Below are 13,393 nucleotides of genomic sequence, written 5' to 3'. Positions count from 1 at the left end.
AAATAAATAAATAAATAAATAAACAAACAAACAAGTATGGCTTGGCTCTGCTGTGAGGAAACAGTATCTGGGAATCCTTTCATACCAGGAGCCAGCCCGGCCACCGGAACATCGCCACAGTGCCCACCCAGACCGGGACAACACCGGGGTCCCCCTCACAGCCATAAAGCTGTAAAATTAGACCCCAGCCGCCCCAGCAAGGGCAACAACTGCAGCAACAACCGCTGACCAAGTCGGCAATCCCTGGAGGAAAAGATCCCCTCAAGAAACACTGGGGCTAAAATCATAAGATGCTAAAATTAAAAACATAAAAAAAAAAAAAAAAACATAAAATTGAAAATAGGATGCGTAAAATTAAAATAAATACATAAAATAGCCTATACTAAAACTAATAGAATAAATTAGCAGTTAAAATCAACTAAAAGCTAAATTAAAAAGGTGGGTCTTGAGCCTCTTCTTAAAAACCTCTACAGTCTCTGCGGCCCTGAGGTTCTCCGGAAGGCCGTTCCACAGGCGAGGACCGTGATGGCAGAACGAAGCCTCACCATAAGTTTTGGTCCTCACCTTGGGAACAACTAAGAGGCCAGCACCGGAGGACCTCAAGGTCCGCGAGGGCTCATATTTTAAAAGAATATCATTTAAATAATCAGGCCCAAGACCATAAAAACATTTATAAACCATTAAAAGAATCTTAAAATCAATCCTGAAACGCACAGGGAGCCAATGCAGCGATTTTAAAACCGGTGTAATGTGTTCTCGCCCTCTGGTTCTCGTCAGAACTCGTGCCGCTGAGTTCTGTAGAAGTTGTAAGTTTGAAAGAGACTTTTTGGGTAAACCAGAGAGCAGGGCATTACAGTAATCTAAACGACTAAAAATAAAAGCATGCATTAGCACCTCTGTGCTGGCAAGAGAGAGGAACGGGCGGACTCTGGCAATGTTCTTAAGATGGTAAAATCCTGTCTTAACGACATTTTTAATGTGTGGGATAAAATTTAGCTCAGAGTCAAAAAGTACGCCCAGGTTTCTCACACATTGAGAAGGTTTAAAATTATGAAAATGTGGTAAAATCATCTCTCTCTTGTCTTCAGGACCGATGATTAATACTTCAGTTTTGTCCTGGTTGAGCTGTAAGAAATTTTCTGCCATCCACAACTTTATATCTAAAATGCAGTTTAAAAGAGTGTTGACAGGTTCAAGGTCATCAGGAGACACGGCGATGTAAAGCTGTGTATCATCAGCATAGCTGTGAAAGTCAACGCCGTGTCTCCTGATGACCTCCCCAAGAGGCAACATATACAAATTAAAAAGTATTGGCCCTAAAATCGACCCTTGGGGAACCCCACAACTTATTTCGTGGATTCCTGAAGAGCACGTATCCATACTTACATAAAAGTGTCGATCTGTCAGGTAAGAGTAAAACCACTTAAGAACATTTCCAGAGAGGCCCACTAGACTACTAAGTCTGTCTAATAAAATCTGGTGATCTACTGTATCAAAAGCGGCACTAAGATCCAGCAGCACCAGAACAGAAAGTTTCTGTGAGTCGTAGTTTAATCTTAGATCATTAACGATCTTTAAAAGAGCCGTCTCTGTACTGTTCAGATTCACAGATGTTCTGGAAGCGGCCCGGGAGGAAAACATGAATCTGTTTCTGTCACGTTTATGAACATCTCAGTGCTGACGTCAGGTTTATTTTTAGATCCTCTGTGTGTGTGTGTGGTTGTGTGTCTGTGTGTGCGTGCGTGTCAGTGTGTGTCACGCCCCCTCCCCACCCATCAGAGCTGCACATGGATGAAGACGGCTGAAGGCAATCAACAAATGATAAATAAATAAAAGCTCAGATGAGCTCCTGATTCACAGAGCCATAAAGCGTCTGGATAAAATGAAGAGCAGAAAACCTTCATCCACGTCTCTTTCTGCACCCCCCCCCCCCCTTCCATCCTGTGCTCTTCCAGCTGCCGTCCTTCCTCCCTCTGCTGTTCTTACGTAACCGCCTCTCTGCTCCTGGAGCCGCCTGGTTCCAACGCTGTCTGTGACATCACTGGGTACATGTGTGTGTGGGCATTCTAACGCACAAGTTTGTGAGTCCATGTGTATGTGAGTCTGTGTATCTGTGTGTGTCCCTGTGCGTGTGAGTCCATGTGCGTTTATCTCTGTGTGTGTGTGTGTTCTTGTGCACTTCCTGGTTGGTCTTTGTGTGTCTTGGTGCGTGTGTGTGTGTCAGTCCCTTGCACTTGCACTTGTTAGTCTGCAGGTGAGTGTGTGTTTGTCGTCTGTCCTTGTGCGCGTGTGTGTGACCTTGTTGGTGTTTGTCTGTGTGTGTGTGAGTCTCCGTACACATTTTTTTTTTGTTTGTTTGTATCGGTGTCCAGGTGCTTTTGTCTATGTGTGTGTATGGGTCTTTGCACACATGTATGTGTGTCCTACACCTGTGTGTGTGTGTGTGAGTCCATCCACACATTTTTTTTGTCTGTGTGTGTGTTTGTTAGTCTGAGTATCTGTCTAAGTGTATCCTTGTACACGTGTGTACTCCTTGCTTGCACATCTGGGTGTGTTTGTGTGTGTGAGACCATGCACGTGTTTGTTTGTGTAAGTCCCCCTACACATGTGTTTTTGTTTGTTTGTGTTAGTATCCAGGTGCTTTTGTCTATGTGTGCGTGTGAGTCTTTGCTCATCTTTGCTCACGTTTGTGTGTCCATGCACGCTTTTGTTTGTCTGTTTGTGTCAATGGGGACTTGTGTTTGTGTGTGATTTTGTGTGAATCAGCGGGTCTTTGTGCCTCAGCTCCGCTGATGTCAAACACCAGTCGTCTGGTAACACAAACACAACTGTTTTTTCAGTCGTCCTCACAAACATTCCCTTCACATTGAGTCGTTTTCGTCTTTTTTTATTGGCTGGTGTTATAAAACAAGCAGCTGATCTTCATCTTCATCTCCAGCTGAAGGAGTATGATGCCTTCAAGGACAACCAAGTCTGTTTGTTTTTTCAGAGAAAGTTAATTTAGACCAAAAGTGTTAGTACATAAAACAACGATTTTAACAGTTTTTGTGGATGGATGGATGGATGGATGCATAGATAGATAGATAGATGACTTTATTAATCCCACAATGGGGAAATTTCATTTATCTGCGGCAGCAACAATGACATTCAGAAATAATATATGTACTATAACATCAAAAAGGACATTCATATCAAATTATTAAAAGATATTATCAGAATTAATAAAATTATTATTTATAACTATTATTAAAATTATTATCAAATATTAAAATAATTATTAAAAAGGACATTCGTATTAAATAAATGAATACATATTAATATTATGCTGCGAAAGTGCAAAAACATGTGATCAACTATAAAAAAACATGTACAATTTTTTTTTTTTTTTTTTAAATACAAAAAATAAGTAAGTAATAAAGTACACACCAAAACAAACAACCGTTCAGGAACAAAAACAAATGAAAAACAACAACAACTGCAACAAAAGTATATTAATAAATAAGTGAAAGAAAGAAAAAACACCGCTGGGACCGTGAAGTGTCACTTTAACACGGTGTTGGACAGTCTGATGGCTGTGGGGAGGAATGATTGTTACCCTTAAAGTGATATTTTTTTTGTAAATAACAGAGTTTTTGAAAAGAATTTGATTTGTGAAATATTGTAAAAGTTCTTTCTTGATTTGACCTTTTTGTTTTAAACCTGGCTTTTATGAACAAATGTTGCTGAAAAACAATGAAACTTCGAATCACTCAGCTGATTTTCTTCTGCAAATATGAGTTCATTGATTGCTGTTGCACAGAAACTAAGGATAAAAAAAGTTTTTTTTTAATAATAAATACTGTTTTTGGAAAGAAACAAGAGTAAAACTGGTCTATGGGCCCTGACTTGATACTGTTTCCTATTTCAAAAATCTTGTAATTTTTAGGATTTTTCCTAAGTTAAAAAAAGCTCCTTTATGCAGATACCGTTTTTTTCCCGCTAAAATGATTCTATAAACCTCCATCCACCTGTTTTCCGAACCCACTTTGAGCCTTTTTGGGGTTGCTGGAGCCTATCCCAGCCACTAAAGGTTGGGCTATCCCTGGACGGTGTTTTCGTTTTTTTAACCTTTTCCATCTTATTTCAATTTAATCCTTGAAAATCATGAAAACGTCTGAAATCTGCTGATTCAGCCATGAGCGTCTTCGGTTTGGAAATACCACTAAAGGCTTGAACAGATGTAATGCCACCTATGATTTATTTATTTGGTTTGTGTCTTTGTGCTTCAGAATAGTGTAGGTTTTTCATTAACCCGTATTTACTTTGAACAGACTATAAACCAGTTCAGGTCTAAACTCTCATCTCAGCACTTTAACTGCATCCCCTCTCCTCTGTGTTTCCCTCCAGTGAAGAGCTGAAGCTGGCCTCCCACAAGCACCACCACGAGGTACCCCCCACCCTGAGCTCCATGTCCCGTAAAGCGTCTCCGTTACAGATCTGTGTCCCGCTGATGAGGAGGATTTGGTGCAGAGCGCTGACCTCCTGCTGAGACTCTGTTGGAGCTCATGCAGCTTCAGCTTCTATTTTAAGGTTTCTATTTTTGTGTTTGCTCTGCAGCACAATGAGGAGCAGAACTGTCAGCAGCCAGACATGAAGACCAGGTAGGAAAAATATCTTCTCTTTGCGTTTTTGTTTCTGCTTCATGGGATGATTAGATAGTTTCATGTCACTTTTAGCTGTTAACTCCTTCAACAGATGTTTGAAATGGCTAAAAGAAAAAACTTCTCATCATTTTCATTTCTTCAGCCTTGCTGTGCTGTAATTGCTCTGCAAACTTAAGAAGATTGGATATTTTTCTCCCATTTTCATCATTATCACATATGTTTGGGTTAGTTCATGATTTGGTTTAAACAGCAGAAGCTGACATTTTCATGTTTTTAAGAGCTTTAAGTCTTCATCGAACCTTCAAGCCTTTGCACAAAGAAAGAAGCGGAAGGACTCAGTTTCAGGTTGAAGTCCATGTCAGACAAGCAGAACATTTTCTGGATTCACGTTTGAACAGTAGACCTTCTGAACAGGTTCATAGAAAGCAGCGTGTCATCTGCGTACTGTATGACAGCGTTCCCCTGTTTATTGCAGGATTTGCGTTCTAACGATAAACCTGTCTGTGAAGTAGTCATCTTTATTTTTACAATAAGTTCAAACCAAATTTCCCTTCAGGGATTAATAAAGTTGATCTTGAATCTTGAATCTTATGGCAAAGTAAGTCCAGGATTAGTCCAAATGAGTCTGAGTCATTGTTTCTATGGCAACCACTTTCACCAGTCAGGAGGGAGCTTGTTGGAAGTCCACACCCCTACCTATGCAAAAGCAGCCTATGTCAATGAGAACAACACAGTTTACTAAAAAAAAAACTTCCCATTAACTCATCCGACCAATTGCCGGCTTCTTGCCCCCTCCAGGCATTCTGGGTAGCGTAGTCAAACCACATTACAGTACTGTGTTGTTCTGCTTTTTACAACCCATAATCATATGGTATATGGTAACTTGTAAAGGCATCTGACCTAAACTTTGTGATGAACAGAGTCACATTTTGCTCGTGTTGGAGTATTAACCGACCAGCTCAGGTTTCCTGTGTCTGAGGAAAAACCCCATGAGGTAAAGTAAACTTAAATAAGAACAAAGAACATCAGAACAGAAAAAATACAATTTGTTTGATCAGATCTGTTTTTTTTCTATGACAGGAAAGTCAAATCATTAAAAGCAGAAATTATTTATTTTATTTTTTGCTGTTTCATTTAAAGCTCTTCTCAGCTAAAGACAAATCGGCAGCTTTCTGTGTCAGAAAACATCTGTTAAAGTCACGACAGAAGCAGGATGAAGGTTGTAGGTCAGAGATGAGGTTTGAGGGCCGGCAGGTGGCTTCCACCGGGAGATGAAGAGCTGGTGCAGCTACAACTAGAGCAGGAGGAACAGATGTGGAGGAGGAGGCGGCTGGGATTCTGAGAGATGACCTTGTTTACCTGACGGGATCCGTCTAACGACTGGATGTTGATGGTCAGGTTTTATTTTCAGTGACACAGATGACACAGCAGCAGTTTGTTTAGTTACATTATTCTGCATTTTAGAGCGATAATTATTGTGTATTTTACATCATAAATCTCAAGACGTTGCAAATATTGGTACTTGATTTTTCTGGAGCAGACGGTGGATTTCTGAGTTATTGAGCCTTTTAACATCAAAAATGATCAACTGAACCCAAATCTTTCATACAGTCTTGAACGGGGTTTTCCAAATACTGAGGAACACTTTGAACATCTTCTTTATTTATAAAAACTTACCTAAAGATATGAGTTTTTCTGTTAAAAAAAGTTTTATTTTGACCCGATGCGCCTTTCTCTGCAGAGGATCCATCTCCAGCCGCGACGCGGAAAGAGACTTCCAGACGTCCACTGCCGGCTTGATCTCGGAGAAAGACAGAGAGCTGGAAATTCTCCGGACTGAGGTGTCCGCTTCCCTGGAGTTTCCCAGTGTCCTGCCCTTCATGCTGTCCGCCGCAGGTTTGAAACCCGTCATCTGTGTTCCCCGTCTGTGCAGATCGAGGTGCTGCGAGGAGAGAACGCCATGACCAAGACGCTGCAGTCTGCCGTGGAGACGCTGGAGAAGGACAAAGCTCAGCTGCAGGGCCGCGTTCACAGTTTAGAGCAAAGGCTGATGGGAACTCAGGGCTCCGAGGGAGAGGAGTGGGAAGCTTCCGCCTCGGGTGAGGACGCGTCTCTTCTCAGCCTGGAGGATCTGGTCCAGCTGGATTTCATGTTGCTGATGTGCTTGTGCAGGTGATGCAGCGCTGCAGCAGCTGAGGGAGGAGAAGGAGTTCGCCGAAGGACAGGTGAGTCCGCCCGCACTCTGGTCCGCATTCTTGCGTCATGAGCGTGTAACTCGGCGTTGATCCCGTGCGATTGTCTCTGTCAGATCAACTTCCTGAACAGCGTCATCGTGGACCTGCAGCGGAAAAACGAGGAGCTGAAGATCAAGCTGAAGAAGCTCGCCCTGGCCGAGTTCAACGGAAACGACGGAAACGACGGGTGACCATTTCTAATCCTCATGTCTAAAAAACAATACACCCCCAGAAAGAAAGATCTATTTAATGATGGATCTATTTATTTATTGGAGGGGAGTAAAAACATTTTTCGGTCACAGAAACAGCCACTAAAAAATCTGATCTGGGATGTTTACCATAGAGAGACAGAATCCAGAAAATCACATTATTTGGATTTTTTTTAAATAATTTATTTGTATGAGGGAGCAGAAAATAAGAATGTAAGCCTGGTTAGTCTTCACACTGTGGCTGCAGTCTTCCCCAGGGCGGTCATGTTTTGTCTAAAATGACTCACTAAAGATCGGATGGAGAGCATCAGGTGACTGTCGGGATCTCCTCGTGTCGCAGGCTCAGCGAAGGCGTGCCGAAGCGCGAAAAGAAGGCGACCCCGCGGCTTTTCTGCGACATCTGCGACTGCTTCGACCTCCACGACACGGAGGACTGCCCCACCCAGGCGCAGAGCCCCGACTCCGTCCCCCACTCCACATACCGCGGCAACCCGGCCAACGAGAGGCCCTACTGCGACATCTGCGAGGCCTTCGGACACGCCACCGAGTCCTGCAACGATGACCAGACCTTTTGAGGCATTTCCCACAATCCCCCTAATACCCAGATTCGTCCAAAATGTATTTTTCTACGATATTTATGCACAACGCCAGTAGCCGCTGTCCGGGTCTGAAGCAGATGAAAATGCAGAAAGCTCATCCAAATATGCTGCTCATGTGCAATATTGATGTTTATGACAACTTTGTTTCTATGCCGAGCAAAAGTCACAGCTGCTGCTTTTTACGCTTTTATTGTTGTTGGCGACAAAGTGATGCAACCCGAGTGAGCACAACTAAAACTGAAGGGAAAGTGAGGATCTTCACCTCAACACTGTTTACTTTTTCACAATTCTTCTCTGACTGATTCTACTGAGGTCTAAAAATAGCTCAACGGTCATGAAAATCCCTCGTAAATGTATAAATGAAAAGCGGTTAGTTATCTGAAGCTGTTTTTCATAACATCCCTCCTGAAGAAAGCATTCCACTAGAAGTCAGTATTGTGTCACTTAAGAGTCAACATGCAAAAGCAGTGATAGCCTAGTTTGGCTCCGCCCACCAAATTAACTTTCAGAATATTTACAACTTCCTAAATTTATATACTGTATATATTTATACATAAATATCTATTAGTTTCAAAATCATGTGTGTAGTTGTCATTTTATTTTTTAAAATTCTAAGTCATTTTTAGTCCCCCCCCCCCAACCCCCAAGGCTGTGGACCGGTACAAAAAAAGGAGGTATTATTTTGAAAAACTACTGGCTTCTCTCCACCACATGTGGCTTTATGTGACTAAAATCCACGTCTGATACTTTCCTAAATCGGCTGCTCTGACTGATAAAACCTCCAAGTTAACAAAAACAAGCAAATTTGGAAAGTTTCTTTTGGCAGAAAAGAGGAAACAGAAGACTTCAAAATAAAAGAAAGCTGCATTTAACAGACAGAAACCAGGAGTCTTTCCTCCAGATATGGTTTTATTGTGACAGTTGTCACTATTATAATAATGCAGAATATTCAGTAACCAGCTAATACAGTTACGTTGACTATTATATTTGGAAAATATCACTTTTAGTGACCATTTTATTTGGCTGTTTCTTTCTATCTGTCAGACGAGGCTGAATTTGCCGTCGGATTTTTTATTTTCTACTAACAGTTATGGGTTTATGGAAAATCTGGATCACATTTTAATGGTTCCTGCAGGATATCTAGTTTACAAATAAAGTTTAACGCAGCTGCACATATCTTTTGAGGATGAAGATAAACTTTACCCTCAAAAGTTAAGGAAAAATAGAAGCTAAAAAAATAAAAAGTGGCGTTAGCCTTGAACAGATCGGTCCATGACAGTCATGTCTGACATGAAAGCTGGCCGGCAAAAGGCCGGAGACCACTTCTCTGCACAACACTGCCAAGAAAAACCTAAAACTAATGCTTCACGTTGGAAGATGTTTTTATTTTTTAAGTTTAAGTTCACATGTAGGATGCTGTAATTGTTCCTGCATGGAAAAATGACAAACCTTTACAGTAAGTTTTTACAAAAGTTTACGTTTTTGAAGTCATCTTTTGGATGACGGCTCCTTTGGACGTTGTGAGCACAAAGTTCTAATATTTTAGGCTACATGTTGATCAATCTTTAAAAACATGGACTTGTTTGTGTCTGGAAAACTTAACCAAAAGGTTTTTAGTATCTTGAAAAGAAAAAAAGCTCAAATAAAAGTTAAATAGTTTGAAGGAACAAAAAGTTGTAAAGTAAATCCACACTTTCTGTATGGTAAAAGATTATTTTTGAAATAAACAAATTATTTTGTTGATTTCATATAATAAGTTAGAAAAAAACATTTTTAAAACTAGAATCTATTTTTGAAATTCTTTAAGCTGTTTTTGAAGACCTCAGAAAAGCTTCAGATGTTTCTTTAAACCTTATTTGAACCTTTTTTAATGACACTATGCATCACAAGTCTGTTATGAATAGTTTTTACAAATTTCAGTTCTAAAATCCAGTTGACGGGTTTTTACCGGTGACTCTTTCCGAGCGTCTTTGAGCTTTTTTCCCTTTGGTGTCGATTGATACTGCTTAGAGTTTAACGATAAACTTTGTTGTTTTATTTACAAGCCAATCATCACGAGCTGGAGCTGAACCCAAATGCAGAGCACAGCTGAGCCCAGTAACAATGTAGGAACCTCAGCCGACGTGGTTTTGCACTTTCTACTAGAATTTGGAGTTTGGAAGAAACGTCTGAATCCAAACGGGTTCTCTGAAGGAAGACGGAGCAGAACCGTCTGCACGGACCCACTGTTGCACCGTTTGACACTTTCAAGGTCTTCTCATTCACGTTCAGTTTGTTGATGTGATCCAGACAGCAGGTTGTGCCGCTGATTCTGTTCCATTCGTCCTCCCTTTATGACCGTAGATGATCCGGAAGCTTTACTGATCGTACTTGTGCAGAAATGGAGCCTAAGCTACGTTCACAATCGGCAACGTACATCCAAGCGGCTCCTTCCCGTGTCAAACGGCCACTGCAGACACTTTTGTACATTTTTTCTTTCGTGATCCATGCGTGGTTTACGTCATTCATACGCGTTTCTTGCGTTGGTCATTCGTCGATGTGCTCAGATGTCCGTCGGTTCGGTTTTGAGCTGTTCAAGATTTTTGGTCGGTTGAGAATTACGCTGTTTATGTTTTTTAACGTAGTTTGAACGCAATTATTACGCAAATCTAATGTAATTGTGTGTGATTTTTGTAAGATGCATTGACAAATTTGTGTCTTTCCACGGCCGTTTCATGTTTGTCTAACGGACTTTTCACGCTTGTCCCACCGAACTTTTATATTGCGTAAAAATTCCGTAATTGATTCGGTCATTTCAGTCAAATTTGGCCCAGATTTGGCTTTTACGTTGACTTACGTGTTCCTTGCGTGGTTTATTCGTACTTCTTATGTGGTTTTAACGAGGTTCATTCCTGATATATCTGTGTACATTTGACACACATTTCTGCACTTTTTCCACGCCTATTCATGTATGACCAATATTCATCCGTGTCATGTGTTGAAAATGTCTGTACTGGCTGGGTGACGTGGTCTTTATCACGTTTTTTTGGCTTCACGTTCAAAACTTTCGCATTCACGCGTTGCTATGCAAGTTTCTACGACAGTTTTCTAGCTTTACCTCCAAAACGCACGGCCATTGAACACGTGTAAAATTTTAAACTAGTTGCCTATTCAGGACTTAGCTATTTTAAATCAGACCTTTAGCTTCAGTGTCTACGTTCTTTAGACCGCCATAACTCTTTAACGTAATTCCAATGGATTCTGAAGCGGAGAGAAGCTGCCTGGAGCTGATAAGCAACACTTTAGTAACATGTCACACGTCAGTGCAAAGCTAACATGAAAATGCGCTTTTCTCTGCATCAACGAACGCTTGTTAAAAGTTAAACCGGTTTAACTTTGACCAATCAGGGACTTGTATTTTTTAGGGACGACTGGACAGTGTCCTTTTCAAAACACGAAAGCGCCAAAATTGATTATGGAGGAGAAATGAATAATTGCAGTTTGTGCCTAGATGGAATTATTCGACACAGAGTCTTTCATTAATCAGAATAGAGCTGTGAATGAAAAAGATTCACCAGATTTGCACCACTTTGATATTTCGCACCAAGACTCTTCCAAGAATCTATCGGGTGGACACAGTCCAGTGCGGAAGCGTGTTCAGAAATGCCGTTTAGGTTGCTCTTGAACGCGGTGTGCACGTCGCTTTAGGCCGAAACAACCGTTGTCAATAAATAAATGGATGACTTTTCACCTTTTTTATTTTTTTTAGACAATTTAATTCAGAATATCTGAACTGTATAGAAGAAGTTCACGTTAGACGTGTTTCATGCAACTCTTGACCTATAAACTGGTGTTCCAAGCCTGGAAAAAAACAGTCCAAACCACTTTTAAATGTCACTCTCAGAGCTAAACACCAAAACTTTCCCACCCAGCTCCTGAATTCTTTGAATTTTTAATACTAAAAAACTGTTTATTGATTCATGTCATGGACGAAGTCATTGATAAAGTTTGTCTTTGACGAAGCTATCTTAGTTAAATACGGTTCGGATAGAAGTCTGACGTCAGGAGCTGCTAAAGAATTTAAATATAAGTTTGGATGTGGTGTCGGATACTAGGAGAACAAAATACATGTGATTTCCTTACATATAATCAGCTGTTGGCATTTGAATGGAATTGTTTTGATAGATGTCGGAAATGTTTTGGTCAAAATAGAGAAGCTGCAAAACTGCCCCGTTCCACCATGTCTGGAATGCAAAGGAGCTTGGTTTTTTTATAGAGGGTGGAGTCAGCCAATTGACTCCTCCCCTTACCTCATGTCATGCTATTTTCTGATAAGAGTCCAGCAAATACGTGATGACACAAACGTGGACAAAGATTTAAAAAAAAAAAAAGGATCGTTTCAACAAAGTCCATTAATTCCTGATGATGGAGACGCTTAAAAAAGATAAATAAATACTAAATGATATGATAGTACTTTAATCCTGTTATTTTTACAACATTTTAATTGTTTTTCACAAGAAGCAGACTATGGAATATGCAGTGTGATGCGTTGTCATGGTAACAGCAGCTCCATGTAGAAAGTCGTTCAAATGCTAAACTGAGGGAAAGTTCACGTCTTACCGCGTGTTTTTGTCCAGATGATGCAGATAAAGGTTGTTTTCAAATAAACAAAGTCCTCGCAAGTGATTGATTTGATCAAAGAAATATCCACCATGAACTCTGATTAATAAATGAGGATCAATAAAAAATATAGATATATATATACATTTCTTTCATTAATTAATGGCAATATTATTTATTAACAATGTTCCAAGTCTCTGTTGTGACCGGAACTTCTTCTTTAGGTGTCCATTATTAGCCAATCAGAATCCAGTATTCATCCAGACCCTGATAAATAAAAGGACATCTGCTGGAAAAAGCAGCAAAGAGTTATGACTGTTTTTTTTTTTTTTTTACTCTGAGAGCACAAAGGAACCGTTACATTGAGGTGAATAAGAGAAATTCCTAAAATGTCAAACTGTTCTATAAAATTCCGTGTTTGTTTGTTTTTACATTTACAAAGCACAACTTTGGATGGTGTTGAATCTTTTTCTGTGATTTAAAAGTGTTGATCCAATGCTTTGTGAATACGGACCAGAACCTTTACTCTGGGTTTACAGTGGAGCAGAAAGAGAACTTTTTATTGGCCACACTTCACCTTCCTGCCTGTTGTTCAGACTGACGTGTCTGGAGATTTGCATTCCAGCGTGAAGACAACTCTTTGTACAGATTGGACGGGTGTGTACTTTGTACGTGATGAGTCTAACTATTAGTGTAATGTTTTATGTTCCAGCTTCAGACACCATCTGTGGTTTGAACCAGTTCACAGAGTCAGATGTCACTGTTTCCTATGTACCGTTTACTTCTCAACTCTTAATAAAACATAAACTTAACACTTTCCTTTTTCCCCATTCGTTCAGGTTAAAAGACTTCCTGCCAAACGTTTCAGTTGTATGTTTTGAATGTGTTCTCTGTAGTATGTTGGAGCAGTACATGGACATGTTTGCAATGGTGATGGACAGGCTGACAGATGAGGTTAAACAGGAGTCGCCGTGGATGATGATGTTTACAGACCATACTGTGATTTGTAGCGAGAGCGGGGAAAAGGTGGAGGAGAAGCTAGAGAGGTGGAGGTTTGTCCGGGAGAGGAGAGGAATGAAGTACATGTGTGTGAATGAGGTCATAGGGAG

The 13,393-nt window shown here is 40.5% G+C and overlaps 1 protein-coding gene across 4 annotated transcripts in view; it reads left to right on the top strand.

The window, feature by feature from the left end:
• Nucleotides 1–13,101, top strand: part of LOC101164172 (CAP-Gly domain-containing linker protein 1) — a 40,658-nt gene extending 27,557 nt beyond the window's left edge. For all 4 annotated transcript variants that reach the window (XM_023960446.1, XM_023960444.1, XM_023960445.1 and 1 more), the window contains 7 exons: nt 4,387–4,426; nt 4,597–4,640; nt 6,385–6,484; nt 6,577–6,742; nt 6,816–6,868; nt 6,952–7,064; nt 7,427–13,101. In XM_023960446.1, coding sequence (XP_023816214.1) covers nt 4,387–4,426; nt 4,597–4,640; nt 6,385–6,484; nt 6,577–6,742; nt 6,816–6,868; nt 6,952–7,064; nt 7,427–7,661 — 751 coding nt within the window. In that variant the 3' untranslated portion in view covers nt 7,662–13,101. The remainder of the gene's footprint in view (nt 1–4,386; nt 4,427–4,596; nt 4,641–6,384; nt 6,485–6,576; nt 6,743–6,815; nt 6,869–6,951; nt 7,065–7,426) is intronic.
• The last annotated feature ends 292 nt before the right edge of the window (nt 13,102–13,393 follow it).

This window comes from Oryzias latipes, chromosome 12 (assembly GCF_002234675.1).
Source record: "Oryzias latipes chromosome 12, ASM223467v1".
NCBI lineage: Eukaryota > Metazoa > Chordata > Actinopteri > Beloniformes > Adrianichthyidae > Oryzias > Oryzias latipes.
This window is presented reverse-complemented; position numbering and strand designations above follow the sequence as displayed.